This window comes from Phyllostomus hastatus, unplaced genomic scaffold, assembly GCF_019186645.2.
Source record: "Phyllostomus hastatus isolate PE091 unplaced genomic scaffold, TTU_PhHast_1.1 phas_contig_38, whole genome shotgun sequence".
Taxonomy (NCBI): domain Eukaryota; kingdom Metazoa; phylum Chordata; class Mammalia; order Chiroptera; family Phyllostomidae; genus Phyllostomus; species Phyllostomus hastatus.
Genome location: NW_025333869.1, coordinates 23,582,005 through 23,596,858, shown reverse-complemented (window position 1 = coordinate 23,596,858; position 14,854 = coordinate 23,582,005). Strand labels below are relative to the sequence as shown.

Here is a 14,854-nt window from a genome sequence, read left to right as displayed (position 1 = left end):
CAAAATAGAGAGCCCAGAAATAAACCCATATTTTATAATCAGTTAATCACAGAAGAAGCAAGCACATACAGTGGGCTAAAGATAGTTTAGTCAATAAATGATGTTGGCAAAATTGGACAGATATGTGCAGAAAAATGAAACTAGATCACCTTCTTTCACCACATACAAGAATAAATTCAAAATGAATAAAGACTTAAATATTAGAACTGAAACCATAAAAATCCTTGAAGAAAACATAGGCAGTAAAATCTCAAACACTGCTCGTAGCAATAGTTTATCTGACATTTCTCCCCAGGCAAGAAAACAAAAGAAAAATAAACAAATGGGACTACATTAAACTAAAAACTTTTTGCACAAAAAAGGAAAAAGTCAACAAAACAAAAAGACAACCCACTGAATGGGAGAACATATTCACCAATACATCTGATAAGTGGTTAATATCCAAAATTTATAAAGAACTTACAAAACTCAACACCAACAAAACAAACAATCCAATTAAATAATGGGCAAAGGACCTGAATAGACATTTCTCCAAAGAAGACATACAGATGGACAATAGAAATATGAAAAGATGCTCAATGTCACTAACCATCAGAGAAATGCAAATTAAAACCATAATGAGATACCATCTCACACCTGTCAGAATGGCTATCATCAATAAATCAACAGGGCCCTGGATGGTGTAGCTCAGTGGATTGAGCTCGGGCCTGTGAACCAAAGGGTCATTTGTTCAATTCCCAGTCAAGGCACATGCCTGGGTTGCAGGCCAGGTCCCCGGCAGGGAGCACACGAGGGGCAACCACACACTGCTGTTTCTCTCCCTGTCTTTCTCCTTCCTTTCCCTTCTCTCTAAAAATAAACAAAATGTTTTTAAAAAGTAAAATAAAATAAGATCAACAAACAAGAAGTGCTGGTGAGGATGTGGAAAAAGGGGGACCCTTTTGCACTGTTGGTGGGAATGCAGACTGGGACAGCTACTATGAAAAGCAGTATGGAGATACCTCAAAATATTAAAAATGGGCCAGCCTTTTGACCCAGCAATCCCACTTCTGGGAATACATAGAAGAAACCCAAAACACTAATTCTAAAGAACAAAAGCACCCCTATGTTCAATGCAGCATTATTTAAAATTGCCAAGACATGGAAGCAGCCCAAGTGTCTATCAGTAGATGAGTGGATAAAACAGCTACAGTACATTTACACGATGGAATACTACGTGGCCATAAAAAAGATTTTACCCTTTGCGACAGTATAGAAGGATTTGGAGAACTTTATGCTAAGTGAAATAAGCCAGTCAGAAAAAGACAAGTACCATATGATTTCACTCATGTGGAATCCAATGAACAAACTGACTGACAAACAAAATAGAGACAGACTCATAGAGAGCCCGCTGACAGCCTATGGGTGGTGGTGGTGGTGATGAGGAGGTGGAGGGATCACATAAAAAGGAAAAAGGACTCATGAACATGGACAACAGAGTGCTGACTGTGGTGGGAAAAGGGGTATATGTCTGTTAAATGGTAATGGAATGATTAAAAGGGTTAAAGATTTACAGTATGACTAACAATCAATTTCAACAATAAAAAAGGGTGAAAACAATTGACCGTTTTGAGGAACATCATTTGTTCTATCAGCACAGCAGCATTATGTAACAGGGACTCCTCTGGTCTGGGAGTCAGAACTGCTAGGATTCAGCCTCAGCCTTGTCTTTCACTAGCTGAGTGGCTCTGGACAAGTTTCTTAATCTCTCCGGAACTCAAACCCCTCAAATCAGGAAAGTAAGCCAGAAAATGGCTAAGGTATTTCTCTTCTAGTACTGAAATCCCTCTCCCACCCCAGCCTTAAAAAAGCTTGAAAATGCTAGATTTTTATGAATATACAGTATAAAAATAAATTAAAAAATTAAGATAAAGTTAAGCATAAAAGTGCACTACTTATGTTCCTAGTAACTTGCATAAGCCATAAGGAATTAAAAAGGCAATGAATAAACCAAGGAGCTATATAGAGATGGGGCAGGGATTTGACATATAGGAGACCTTTTGAAGCTACTGAGAAATCAATTCAATAGACAGTTAATTATCTACTATGTCTAAAGCCCTGCCAAGTGCTAGAGGGACATAAAGATAAAACAGATACTGTGAGCCCTCAGAAAGTAGTGAAAGAAAAATACACAAGAAATCAGAAACAAAGAAAGGCACATGTAGGGGACCTAGTAATTAGTGAACATTAGAAAACCTTACTCACTTCACTGCTATAATCCAAAGAAACAGGAGAGAAAACAGGATAGGAAGGAAAGGACTCTGTATTGATCTGAAAGAAGAGTAAAAAGTTATAAAGGTAAAAATGAAAAACAAAACCACACTTCATAAAACACTGCCAAAATACCAATAACCCAGTCACCCAAGGTCATATCTATAGCAGTGAGGAAGAGAAAAAAGAACTAAAACCCATGTTAAGAGCCCAAGTGAATCTCTATGCAAAAGTTGTAAGTATCATCATGTGTGAGAAGGAACATATATTTGCCTTATCAAAGTGATCAGGATACTACTCAAAGCAGAAATACCAAGGAGAGCATGGAGTATTAAAAGCAAAGTTGAAAGTCTCAAGTGATGTTACAGACCATCCCATCTGCTTCATGAAAACCTCTGTGGTGAAGGAGTGGTGCTCTTCTTTGGCATTATGCAGTTACCCAGACTAAAGTTAAAAAGTAGAAGCAAAGATACCTGACTAGGGAAAGGAGCTTGTCCTCCAGGAAACTGAGAAGGCATCTGTCCTCCAGGAAAGCCACCTATGTGTTTAAAAACATACAGCAAACAGGTCTTATGTGATTTAGCTCTTCAAAACAGCATTGGCTATTGTTAATATGAAAATATATAAGAACAGTCACATTATGTTATTCACCAGGATAATTTTTTAGTATAATTTACTAAATCTAAAACAAACTTTGGTCATAAGAACCTTTTAAAATATGCCATGTCCTACAGTATATGTCCTACATATATTGTATTTTTCAGACTATAAGATGCACCCCCCAGCCCCCTATTTGGGAGGAATAATGGTTGTTAATGTTGCTGTTGAGTTCTGTTTACATTTATGTTGGTGAAATATTATATTATTTATGTTATTAAATATTTTACCACATTTTTTTGCTTCAATAATTTTTCCCCTATTTTCCTCCTCTAAAACCTAGGTGTGTCTTATGGTCCAAAAAATATGGTAATATTCTAACAAATAATATATTTTTTAAAAACACTTGCAACAAGGTAAATTCTGATTCTATCTGGAAAGAATGTCAAGACACAGTTGTGGGGGTTGTCCATTTGTGGTAGGAGTGAACAGAGAAGGTTGTGCTTTTTGGCTTTGGAACACTATTTTTTTTAACTGAAAAAGTGGGCCCTTATTTCGAACTTACTGATTAAACTTTTTTATCAAATTAGTATAGTTCATGAAACCATGTATTTAAAATTATTTATAGAGGTACTCAGTATAAACATCTATAGACAACTATCCCAAACATAACGTTCTCTCAATGGCACTTGAAAAACTCAAAACACCATGCTATTGTTTTCTCTGGACACCTGGTACATACCAGGTAGTGGGACCTGTCCCGGGCCGCCTCCATAAGACTGTGCGGGCGGCTGTGGATAGCCAGAAAAGCCTGCTCCAGCGGGTGGGGCTCCAAAGCCTTGGCCTGGAGGAACTAGAGAAAAGAATAAATAAACTCTAGTGACAGTTCTCAGGATTAAATTTAAAGGTTTTACCTCATTCATTTGCCTTACTAACTTGTATTACCAAAGTGCTACATTTCTTGCCCTCTTTGGGAAAAGCTATCTTAAAGGTTATAAGCATGCTAACTGAAATGCCTTACTCACGTCTTAAGTTTACAAATAATCAAACTGTTACATGTTGGTCCTTTATTACAATTATTTCTTTCAATTTCTTTCACAACAGAATTGTTGAGCTTGCTCCTAGTTGTCAGACCCCCTGTGGATGTTTATCCCTCTATCTTGCCAGCTACATCCTTGTTGCCTAAGGTAGAAAGTATGCTAAGTGCTATTCTGACTTCATACAGAATAAGCAGGAAGGAACTGGATAAAGGAAAGAAGAGGAAAGCGCTGTAGCAACCCCAAATCATCATGAATTCCTCAACCCATAACTCACCTCCGGGATAGGATGGAGCTCCTCCTGGCTGTGGGGCACCAGGATAGCCTCCAGGGGCTGGGTAACCACCTGCAGCAGGGTAGCCTCCAGTTGCTGGGTAGCCACTACCTGGTGCTGCTGGGTAGGCACTCCCTCCCATTGCAGGAAAGCCACTAGGATAAGGATACTGACCCGGAGGGGGGAAAGATGACTCCTGACCCACAGGCTGAAAAAACAGAAAACATTTTCAAATGAATGCTATCGCAGAGAAATACAACCCATCTAAAAACAAGGAACAGACAGGAATAACTGTTAAAGTTTAGCTTGTCCTTTTATTACATATTAAAAACCCCATTAGAAGTCTTGGTATCTTATCCTAGTTTATCAATATACTATATTTTTCAGGACACTTGTTTGTCAGAACTCAGTTTCTCTATTTGGGAGTAAGAGCCAGGCTCTTTCCAAACCTTCGGCAACAACTAACAAAGCTCATTAGTTCCTTCAATTTCCTAGCACCGAGAAATAAGACAAAGATCCATCTCTCTACCCTAAAGTAAGGAATTCATGGCTTTCCTGCAACACACCTGGACCTGTTGCACAATAGGGGCTAGAAAAAAGTGGTCCTGGCCAGATACTTCAGTTGGTTAGAGCATCGTCCCAACATGTCAAGGTTGTGGGTTCAATCTCGTCAGGGCACATACAAGAAGCAACCTAAATGCATACATAAATGGAACAACAAATCGATGTTCCTCTCTCTCTCTAAAATCAATTAAAAAATAAAAATAAAAGGTGACCTGAGACACAAGAGGTATGAAATTTTGGGCATCAATTTGGACCAGACAACATCTAAGTGCAGCAAAGATTGTTGTGTGTTCACTAAACTTCTTTCTCTGGCCATAAAGTTAGACTACATTTCCCAGAACCCCTTCCAGTTAAGTAGGACCATATGACTGAATACTGGTGAATGAATGCGGACAGAGTAACACACCACTTCCAGCCTGACCCCTAAAAACCTCCTGCCAAATCCTCTACTCTCATTTCCTTCATCTGCAGCTGGAAGCAGAGGATCCAGTGGAGAACTCCAAGGTGCTAGAAGATGGTAGAGCCAATACCTGGAAGGAGCCTGGGAACCTGAAAGACTACATGGAACAAAGACTCCGCCCCACGACCACTGACTTTCAGGAGACTGAAGTAAGGAAGAAATGAGCTTTTACTGTGAGTCACTGGGATGTTCAGGTTGTCTGTCTCAGCAATCAGCCTACATTGACTGGAATGATCACCAGAGTCCTGTTTAGAACACGGGAACCTGGGAACACATCCATAATTCTCATCTCTCCCTTGATAAATCCAGCTATATATTCACTTTACATAAGGGCACATATACTATCATTAATCTGTAAGCCCCTCTTTCTATTCTCTCAGTCAGAAAGAAGCCCCACATACTTCGACTATAACATTGAAATTCATGATTCTTACTTGTGCCTCAGCTGTAAGTTTAGTCCTTGTAGTATAGACATCAACAAACAGAATTTGATAGCACGTTTATAAGATGTACTCCAAACACTAAAAGTCTCAGAACTACAAATGAAGGGCCCTCTAATCCACCACAATTTGTTATCTTTGAGTCAAGTCCTTCTTAACTATTTTAAACCTCCTAACACAAAGGTTAAAAACCAGTGACTCAAGGGATAAATTTAGCTCACACACGTTGTATTGACTCACACAGCATTTAACACTTAAAAAATTAATTTCCCAATTTTAAAAAGGGGGCAATTTTGCATAAAGTCCAGATTTCTTGCTGTGCTTGAAGAGACAGAGTATCTAGCAACACTGGGTCTGCCCCCCTGCATGGCCATGTCAGACATCTGATCTGGCATATCTCTGAGATTGGTCATGGGCTGGCCCTATACAACACCTGTTCCAAAAATATAGGCTATTTTCATATTATAAGTGGCAATACTTACAGGATATCCCGGGAAAGGTGGGTAGCCCGTGGGGGGATAGCCTGGGTATGACATTCTGCAACAATAAAAAATGTCTTCTGTGATTGGTTATAAAGGTGAAAGCCTTCGTAGTTAGATGTTGTCAAGAGGTCTTACACAAAATACACCTTCTTTCAAGAGGCGGTTGACATTCATATGTGGATATTATTGGAAAAGCAGTGCTGATAAAATGTTTCTTCACTTCATCATCAGTACCAGTGGATTCAGTACAGCGTAGTAAATGTCCCAATTTCATATACAATTTTTGTCATCTCTAAATACTACCAGTACTATTATTTAAGGAGTATTTTTCTCTAAGTCAATCAATTTTTCACTTCAAGTTGCTTTATATCACTTCCATAAATGGAAAACATGAAATAGTTTTCTTGTCACAAAGAGAAGGTAACATTAAAATGAATATATAAATGCTAAAATACTTTTCATGTGCCATAGAAATCCTCTCATATAGTGATATAACCACGTTGTGGAAAACAGTGGTATGATGACTAAGAGTTAACATTCTGTAGACATACATACCTGAATTTACCCTGGCTTTCTTTTTTATAAAATTCTGATTTTGGAAAATTTCAAACTTATTAAAATGTAAAGATAACAGATAAGAAACCTCACAGGCTCATAACCGAGCTGCAGTAATTACCAATTCATAGCCAATCTTATCTTTTCAATATTCTCTCTCCCTCCCTGCCAGTCCACTGGACTGCTGTGAGGCAGCATTCTGGACATTCTATCATTTTAATCTGTATGTACTTCAGTACACATCTCTAAAAACATAGATTTTTAGTTAAAAGGGCTATTATAAAAATATAGCCATAACATCATCAATGTGTCAGTGTTAAAATTTCCATTGTCTTTTAAATATTTTTATTATTTTTTTTATTTTGTACTTTATTTATTATAGAAAATTCCAAGCACTTAAAAGTAGAAAGAACAGTATTAGGTTGAACTATATGGCATTACTGAAATTCATCTGTTTTTAACATACGAAAAAATGTGTGGTTCAACCTAATATAATAAATGTCCATGTAATCTTCATGTTCAGTTTCAATAATTACCAAGTCAAGGTTAATCCTATTTCATTTGTACCCCAACGACTACCCTTCCCTTGATTATCTTGAAGCAAATCCCCAGACATCATATCCTTTTATTCATAAGGACTTCAATATATTATGTGTAAAAAGACAAGGACTCTTGCCCTGACCAATATCGCTTAGTGGGTTGGGCATCATCCCGCAAAGCAAAAGGTCGCCAGTTCGAATCTTGGTCAGGGCACATGCCAGAGTTGTGGGTTTGGCCTGTAGTCAGGGCAGTTACCAGAGGCAACCAATCCATGTTTCTCTCTCACATTGATGTTTTTCTTCCTTTCTTCCTTCCTTCCCCTCTCTCTAAAGAATATATAAAATCTTAAAAAAAAAAAGACAAGAACTCTTTTAAACCACAGCCATTTACCAATTTTGTACCTTAAAAATTTGTTCATGTGCCTCTTCTCTTTTAGTCTATAAGCCCCCCTCTCTTATTTTTCCAGTTTGCAGTTTTTCCAGTTTTGCAGGGTTTTTTTGTTGAAGGCAGTTTGTCCTAAAATCTACCACCATCTATCTGGATTTTACTGATCAAATCTCCACAATATTCTTCAATAGTTATTTCTTGTTAGTAGTCAGATCTACAAGCTTGATAAGATTCAGGTTACTTTTGTCAGCAAGAATACTCAACAGGTATTTTGTGTAGAGTACTTATATCAGGAAACACATAATGCTCAGCTGTCTCTCTTTTTTTTGTGGTTGATGATCAACCTACATCTAATTCTATATCATTCCTTCTTCATTTATTATCTGGAATACTTCTTGAGAAATTTTCCCTTAACAACCATATGATTTGTCTGAAGTATAATCTATATAGGAAAGAACTATATTGTCTGAAGTATAATCTATATAGGAAAGATACAATGTTTGATTTTTTTCCTCTTCATTTACCAGTTTTTGAAATTTAGGAGACTCAACATGCACTTACATGTATCTTTATGAATGGGAGGCAGAGAAAGATTTAACAGAAGAGGGGAAGGCACTGTGGCCAAGAAGGCAGACATGGGGGGATGCTGGCGGTCACCAGAAACTGGAAGAGACAAGGGATAGATCCTCCCCTAGAGCCTCCTGAGGGAGTGTGGCCCAGTCAACACCCAATTTCAGCCCAGTACTACCGATTTTGGACTTCTGGCCTTCAGAACTGAGAGACAATAAACTATTATTGTTTTAGGCCATCAAGTTTGTAGTAATTTAGTTATAGCAGCCACAGGAAATTAATAGAAATAAACACCTATATTGTTACCGACAATAAGATTCCCAAAAACAATTAAAAACTTTTTTGTAAGATTTTATTTATTCGGACCAGGACTTCCGACCAAGATGGAGGCGTAGGTAGACATACTGTGCCTCCTCGCACAACCGAAAGAAGGACAACATCAAATTTAAAAACAAAAAACCAGAACTGACAGAAAACCAAACTGAATAGAAGTCTGACAACCAAGGAGTTAAAGAAGAACTATTCATCCAGACAGGTAGGAGGGGTGGAGACTGACAGCTGGGGTGGGGAGGACTCACAGCAAGGCAGTGGCTGACGGACCAGGCGGTCCCACATTCCCGTGTGGATAAACCAGGAGGAAAAACTAGGGCACGAGACAGACCGCACAACCCAGGGTTGAAGTGGGAGGAAATAAAGCCTCAAAGTCTCTGACTGAAAACACCTGTGAGGGTTGAGGCGGCAGCAGGAGAGACTCCCAGCCTCACAGGAGAGTTTGTTGTAAAGACCCACAGGGTCCTAGAACGTACACAAACCCACCCACCTGGGAATCAGCACCAGAAGGGCCCAGTTTGATTGTGGGTAGGGGCAGAAGTGACTGAAAACCAGCAGAAAGTGGAGCAAGCACCATTGTTCCCTCTCCTACCCCTCCTCCACAAACAGGTGACAACCCAGCCACGTGGGCTGTCCGGCCCTGGAGAACACCTAAGGCCCCGCCCCTTACTACTTACAGGCTTGCTGAGACAGAAAAAAAAATGGCCCAAATGAAAGAACAGATCAAAGCTCCAGAAAAAAATACAACAAAGCAACAAAGAGATACCAACCTATCAGATACACAGTTCAAAACACTGATTATCAAAATGTTCCAGGAACTCACTGGAGTATCCTGGTACCAGTATGCTGGTACTTCAACAGCATAAGAAAGACCCAGGCAGCAATGAAGGTTGCATTATGTGAAGTAAAGAAAAATCTACAGGGAACCAACAGTGATGGGAAAGAAACCAGGACTCAAGTCAACGATTTGGAGCAGAAGGAAGAAACAAACTTGCAACCAGAACAGAATAAAGAAACAAGAATCCAAAAAAATGAGGAGAGGCTTAGGAACCTCCAGGACATCTTTAAACGTTCCAACATCTGAATCATAGGGGTGCCAGAAGGAGAAGAGGAAGACCAAAAAATTGAAAACCTATTTGAAAACATAATGAAGGAGAACTTCCCCACTCTGGTAAAGGAAATAGACTTTCAGGAAGTCCAGGAAGCTCAGAGAGTCCCAAACAAGTTGCACCCAAGGAAGAACACACCAAGGCACATCATCATCAAGTTACCCGAGATTAAAGATAAGGAGAGAATCTTAAAAGCAGCAAGAGAAAAGGAGACAGTTACCACAAAGGAGTTCCCATAAGACTGTCAGCTGATTTCTCAAAAGAAACCTCAGCTGGAAAGAAGTATTCAAAGTCATGAAAGGCAAGGAGCTACATTCAAGGTTATTCTATCCAGCAAAGTTATCATTTATAATAGAAGGGCAAATAAAGTGCTTCCCAGATAAGGTCAAATTAAAGGAGTTCATCGTCACCCAACCCTTATTACATGAAATGTTAAAGGGACTTATCTAAGAAAAAGAAAATAAGAAATATGAACAGTAAAATTACAACAAACTCACAGCTATTTACAACAGAACCTAAAAAACAAAAACAAAAATAAACTAAGCAAACAACTATAACAGGAACAGAATCATAGAAATGGAGATCACATGGAGGGTTATCAGTGCGGGAGTGGGAAGGGGAGAGGGGAGAAAAAGTACAGGGAATAGGTAACATAAATGGTAGGTAGAAAATAGACAGGGGGAGGTTAATAATAGTATAGGAAATGTAGAAGCCAAAGAACTTATACATACGGCCCATGGACATGAACTAAAGGGGGGGTGGGAATGAGGATGGGAGGGGGTGTGCAGAGTGGAGGGGAATAAAGGGGGGAAAATGGGACAACTGCAATAGCATAATCAATAAAATATTTTTAAAAGATTTTATTTATTCATTTCTAGAGAGAGGGGAATAGAAGGAGAAAGCGAGGGAGAGAAACATCAATAACTAAGTGTGCGGGAGAAACATCAGTTAAAAACTCTTAACAATTAAAAACTCTTACCACCCTGGCTTCTGTGGCTCAGTGGATTGACTGCTAGCCTGTGAACCAAAAGGTCGCTGGTTCAATTCCCAGTCAGGGCATGTGCCTGGGCTGCAGGCCAGGCCCCTCGTTGGGGGCATGTGAGAGATAACCGATCAGTGTATCTCTTGCACACTGATGTTTCTCTCACTCTCCTTCCCTTCCCCTCTCTCTAAAGATAAATAAATAAAATCTTAAAAAAAAAAAAAACCCTCTTACCAACACCTAATTCCTGATACGAAATCTCTGCCATGTGAACCATTCTCAGCACGTCTTCGCTTCAGCCGCTATTGTCACAAACTGACCTGGCCCTCAAGCCTGAGCTCACTCACTTCTCCTCACCTATCCAGCTCAAATCCTCTCTCTCTTCTTTGAGCAATGTACTGGATAAAACAGTACTTCTTAAACATTAATATATATGTCAATCACTTGGGGAATCTTGTTAAAATGCAAACTCTTGACACGGTAGTTTTGAAATGAAGCTTGAGATCCTGCATTTTTGACCAAGCTTCCAGATGATGCTTATGCTACTAGTCTGTGAATCATATTTTCATACTAGAATATTTTGACATCTCTGGATCCAACTAATTGGCTAATTTTTTCAAAATGTGTTTTGGTTCTTCTCCCCAGCATGGCTGTAAATAATCTGTATTATTTTTATATCAAGACCCCAAACAAATCCTCAACATTTACATAGTGAAAACCCACTACGTAATACAAACTGTCCCTAGGTGCTGGTAGAAAGACGGGGGAAGAGTATCCTGCCTTTTGAGTAAAAAATATAGGAAAATGAACCAATAAATTGAAGTTACTATAGTGTCCCTTATGACATAAGCACAGAATAGAAGCTAAACACTTGCTAAATTGAGAATAAATGGGCGTATATTGAGTCAAAGTTAGAAGCTAATAAATGGATAATAAGAACTTATAGAAACTGTTCCAGTCAGTTCTAAAATAGTTATCTGGTATCCAAAGTCTTGAATGTAAAAACAGACACTAAAAAAATTTTTTTGCCTCTTCTTCCCTAAGCCTGGTTGGTATAAGGAGTAAAGGGACAACAACATCTAAAAACAGTCAAATGGACTGAGAGCAAAAGATGTCAGGGTCAGAAAAAGGGGGAGGAAATCTGAAAGTAATTTAGGAAAGACATGAATAATAACTTTAAAGGCAACAAGTAGTTACAGTATGAAAGACTACATAAGGAACTTAACTTCTAAATCTCGGGATTTGTCTCAAAGCCCTATTTCTGCATTTATTAAATCGTATCTTTAAGGGCCTAAAGGGAATTATGTCAACAAGAGTTTCAAAACATAATGAAAATAAAGACTATCTGCATATGAGAAAATATAATGCAATTTTAAGAAAGTGAATTTGGGTACATTTGAGGAATGTAATTATATAAAGAACTAAAACACAATTCCATTATAGAAATACTTGCACAAATGCTACACACACACACACACACACACACACAAGACTACTGATTACAGCACTATTTGTAATACAAACGAAAAGGTTAAAAAAAATCTAAAAGTCCATCATTAAGAGACAGTTTAAACAGATTATGGGGACTTACAGTCAAGATGGAGCAGGGTAAGTGAACACTGCTCGCCTCCTCCCACAACCATATCAAAATTACAACTAAAATACAGAACAACCATCACTCAGAACTGTCAAAAATTGAATTGAATGGAAGTCCGACAACTACGGAATTAAAGAAACCCCATAAATAAAGACTGGTAGGAGGGGCAAAGACATGGATTGGGCTGGTCCCACATCCACGTGTGCTGGATAAATATTCAGGAGGGATATATTGGAAGCGGGAAGCCCTGGCTCCACACCAGGCCCCCCAACCCAGGGTTCCAGTGTCAGGAGATAAGTCCCCATAACTTCTGGCTGCAAAAATCAATAAAGATTGAGTCAGTGGAAGAAACTTCTGGAGGCCCAAGCAGTTCCTCTTAAAGAATCCACACATGGTCTTACTCAGACTCACTCTCTCTGAGCTCCAGCACCAGGATAGCAGCTTGAAAGGCACCAGTGGCATTGAGGGAGGAACTGAAATGTCTGGCATCAATGAGAAAGCTGGGAGGACAGCTTTCTCCCAGAAAGGCAGGAAGGTGCCACTGTCCCTTTTCTGAACTCTCCCCCAACAGAGACACAGATCAGGAAGGCAGGTACCATATCCGAGACTCAACCAACCTGGCTAACACTGTTTGTCTTGCCCTGGAGATCCCCTGAGGCTACATCCCACCCAATTAGAGCTGGCCAGCCCAAGTTGTTAACAGTGACTTTTCCACATGAATGGCTGGTCTTCGCTCCTGCTTCACGAATCCTAAATCCTTTCAAACAAGCAACAGCTGGCCTCAGTGAGCCCACAGCCAGAATACCTCTTACTATGTGGTCCCATGAATGGTAGTAGCAGCAGCCCCAGCCAAGATTCACAGCTTGGCTTTCCTGGGAGTCTCCAAGCCCAGCACAAGTAGCAGTCATCTGTAGACTGCTTTACAGTTCATGCCGAGTGCCCCTGGGCAGAGAACATCGGTGCGGGCTGACCTTGGCCGGCACCACCCAGGAAAACCCAGAGCCTTCACAATCAGTGGACAGCTAGAGATCATGTTGGAGCACCAACACCCTGACCCTGCACAGCTGACCCTCCACGGAGGATGGTGATTGGTGACTACAGTGTTCCCAGCCAATCTTGCAGCTGATCCACCCGGGGAAATAAATCTCTCCCACTGACTGGCCAACAGCAATTAAGGCTTAACTACAAAAGAGGATATACTCAGCTCACACAGAGGGTGCACCTCAAGTACCCAGTTGGGGTGATAGGGGAGGCTGTGCCACTGGACCCTACAGGACACCCACTACATTAGGCCACACTACCAAGACAGAGGAGTCACAGCAGCTATAACTAATACACAGAAACAAACACAGGGAGGCTGACAAAAGGAAAGACAAAGTAACATGGCCCAAATGAAAGAACAGATCAAAACTCCAGAAAAAGAACAAAATGGAGATAAGTAATCTATCAGATGCAGAGTTCAAAACACTGTTTATAAGGATGCTCAAGGAACTTAGTGAGGACCTCAACAGCATAAAAAAGATCCAGTCAGAAAAAAAGGATTCACTAATTGAAATAAAAAGCAATTTACAGGAGAACAACAATAGAATTAATAAAGCCAAGAATCAAAAAAGCAATCAGAACAGGAACAAAAAAGAAGCCAAAAAAATGAGGCTAATGTAAGCAGCCTATGAAACAACTTTAAGAGGTCCAACATTCACATGATAGGGGTTCCAGAAGAAGAAAAAGAGCAAGAAATTAGAAATCTATCTGAAAAAAATAATGAAAGAAAACTTCCCTGATTTAGTGAAGAAAATAAACATGCAAGTCCAGGAAGCACAAAGAGTCCCAAACAGATGGATACAAAGAGGAACACACCAAAACTCATCACAGTTAAAGTGCTAATGGTTAAAGATAAAGAGAATCTTAAATGCAGCAATAGAGAAGCATTTAGGTACTTACAGGGGAATCCCCGTAAGACTATCAGCTGACTTCTCAAAAGAAACTTTTCAGGCTGGAAGGAACTGGCAAGAAATATTCAAAGTTATGAAAAGCAGGGACCTACAGCTAAGATTGCTCTCCCCAGCAAAGCTATCCTTTAGAATCAAAGGACAGATAAAGAGCTCCAGACAAGAAAAAATTAAAGTTCATCATCACCAGCCCTGGCTGGCGTAGCTCAGTGGATTGAGCACGGGCTGGGAACCAAAGTGTCCCAGGTTCGATTCCCAGCCAGGGTACATTCCTGGGTTGCAGGCCATAACCCCCAGCAACCGCACATTGATGTCTCTCTCTCTCTATCTCCCTCCCTTCCCGCTCTAAAAAAAAATAAATAAATAAAATATTAAAAAAAAAAGTTCATCATCACCAAAACATTATTACATGAAATGTTAAAGGGACTTATTTAGGAAAAAGAAGATCAAAACTATGAACAATAAAATGGCAATAAATACATATCTATCAATGACTGAAGCCTAAAAACAAACAAGCAAACAATTAGAACAGAGACAGAATCATGGATATGGAGAGCATTTTGATGGTTGCCAGTTGGAAAGAGGATGTGTGAGAATGGGTGAAGAGGTGAGGGGATTAAGAAATACAAATAGGTAGTTACAGAATAGCCACAGGTATGTAAAGTACAGTATAGGAAATGGAGTAGCCAAAGAACTTATATGCATGACCCGTGAACATGAATGATGGTGTG

The 14,854-nt window shown here is 39.6% G+C and overlaps 1 protein-coding gene across 6 annotated transcripts in view; it reads right to left on the bottom strand.

The window, feature by feature from the left end:
- Window positions 1–14,854, bottom strand: part of ANXA7 (annexin A7) — a 28,515-nt gene that overhangs the window by 11,747 nt on the left and 1,914 nt on the right. For 3 of the 6 annotated variants that reach the window (XM_045842106.1, XM_045842104.1, XM_045842107.1), the window contains 5 exons: window positions 6,105–6,159; window positions 4,162–4,366; window positions 3,590–3,700; window positions 2,724–2,788; window positions 2,245–2,310 (listed from right to left, as the gene is read on the bottom strand). In XM_045842106.1, coding sequence (XP_045698062.1) covers window positions 2,245–2,310; window positions 2,724–2,788; window positions 3,590–3,700; window positions 4,162–4,366; window positions 6,105–6,158 — 501 coding nt within the window. In that variant the 5' untranslated portion in view covers window position 6,159. The remainder of the gene's footprint in view (window positions 1–2,244; window positions 2,311–2,723; window positions 2,789–3,589; window positions 3,701–4,161; window positions 4,367–6,104; window positions 6,160–14,854) is intronic. The other 3 variants (XM_045842110.1, XM_045842109.1, XM_045842105.1) reach the window with 2 other exon arrangements.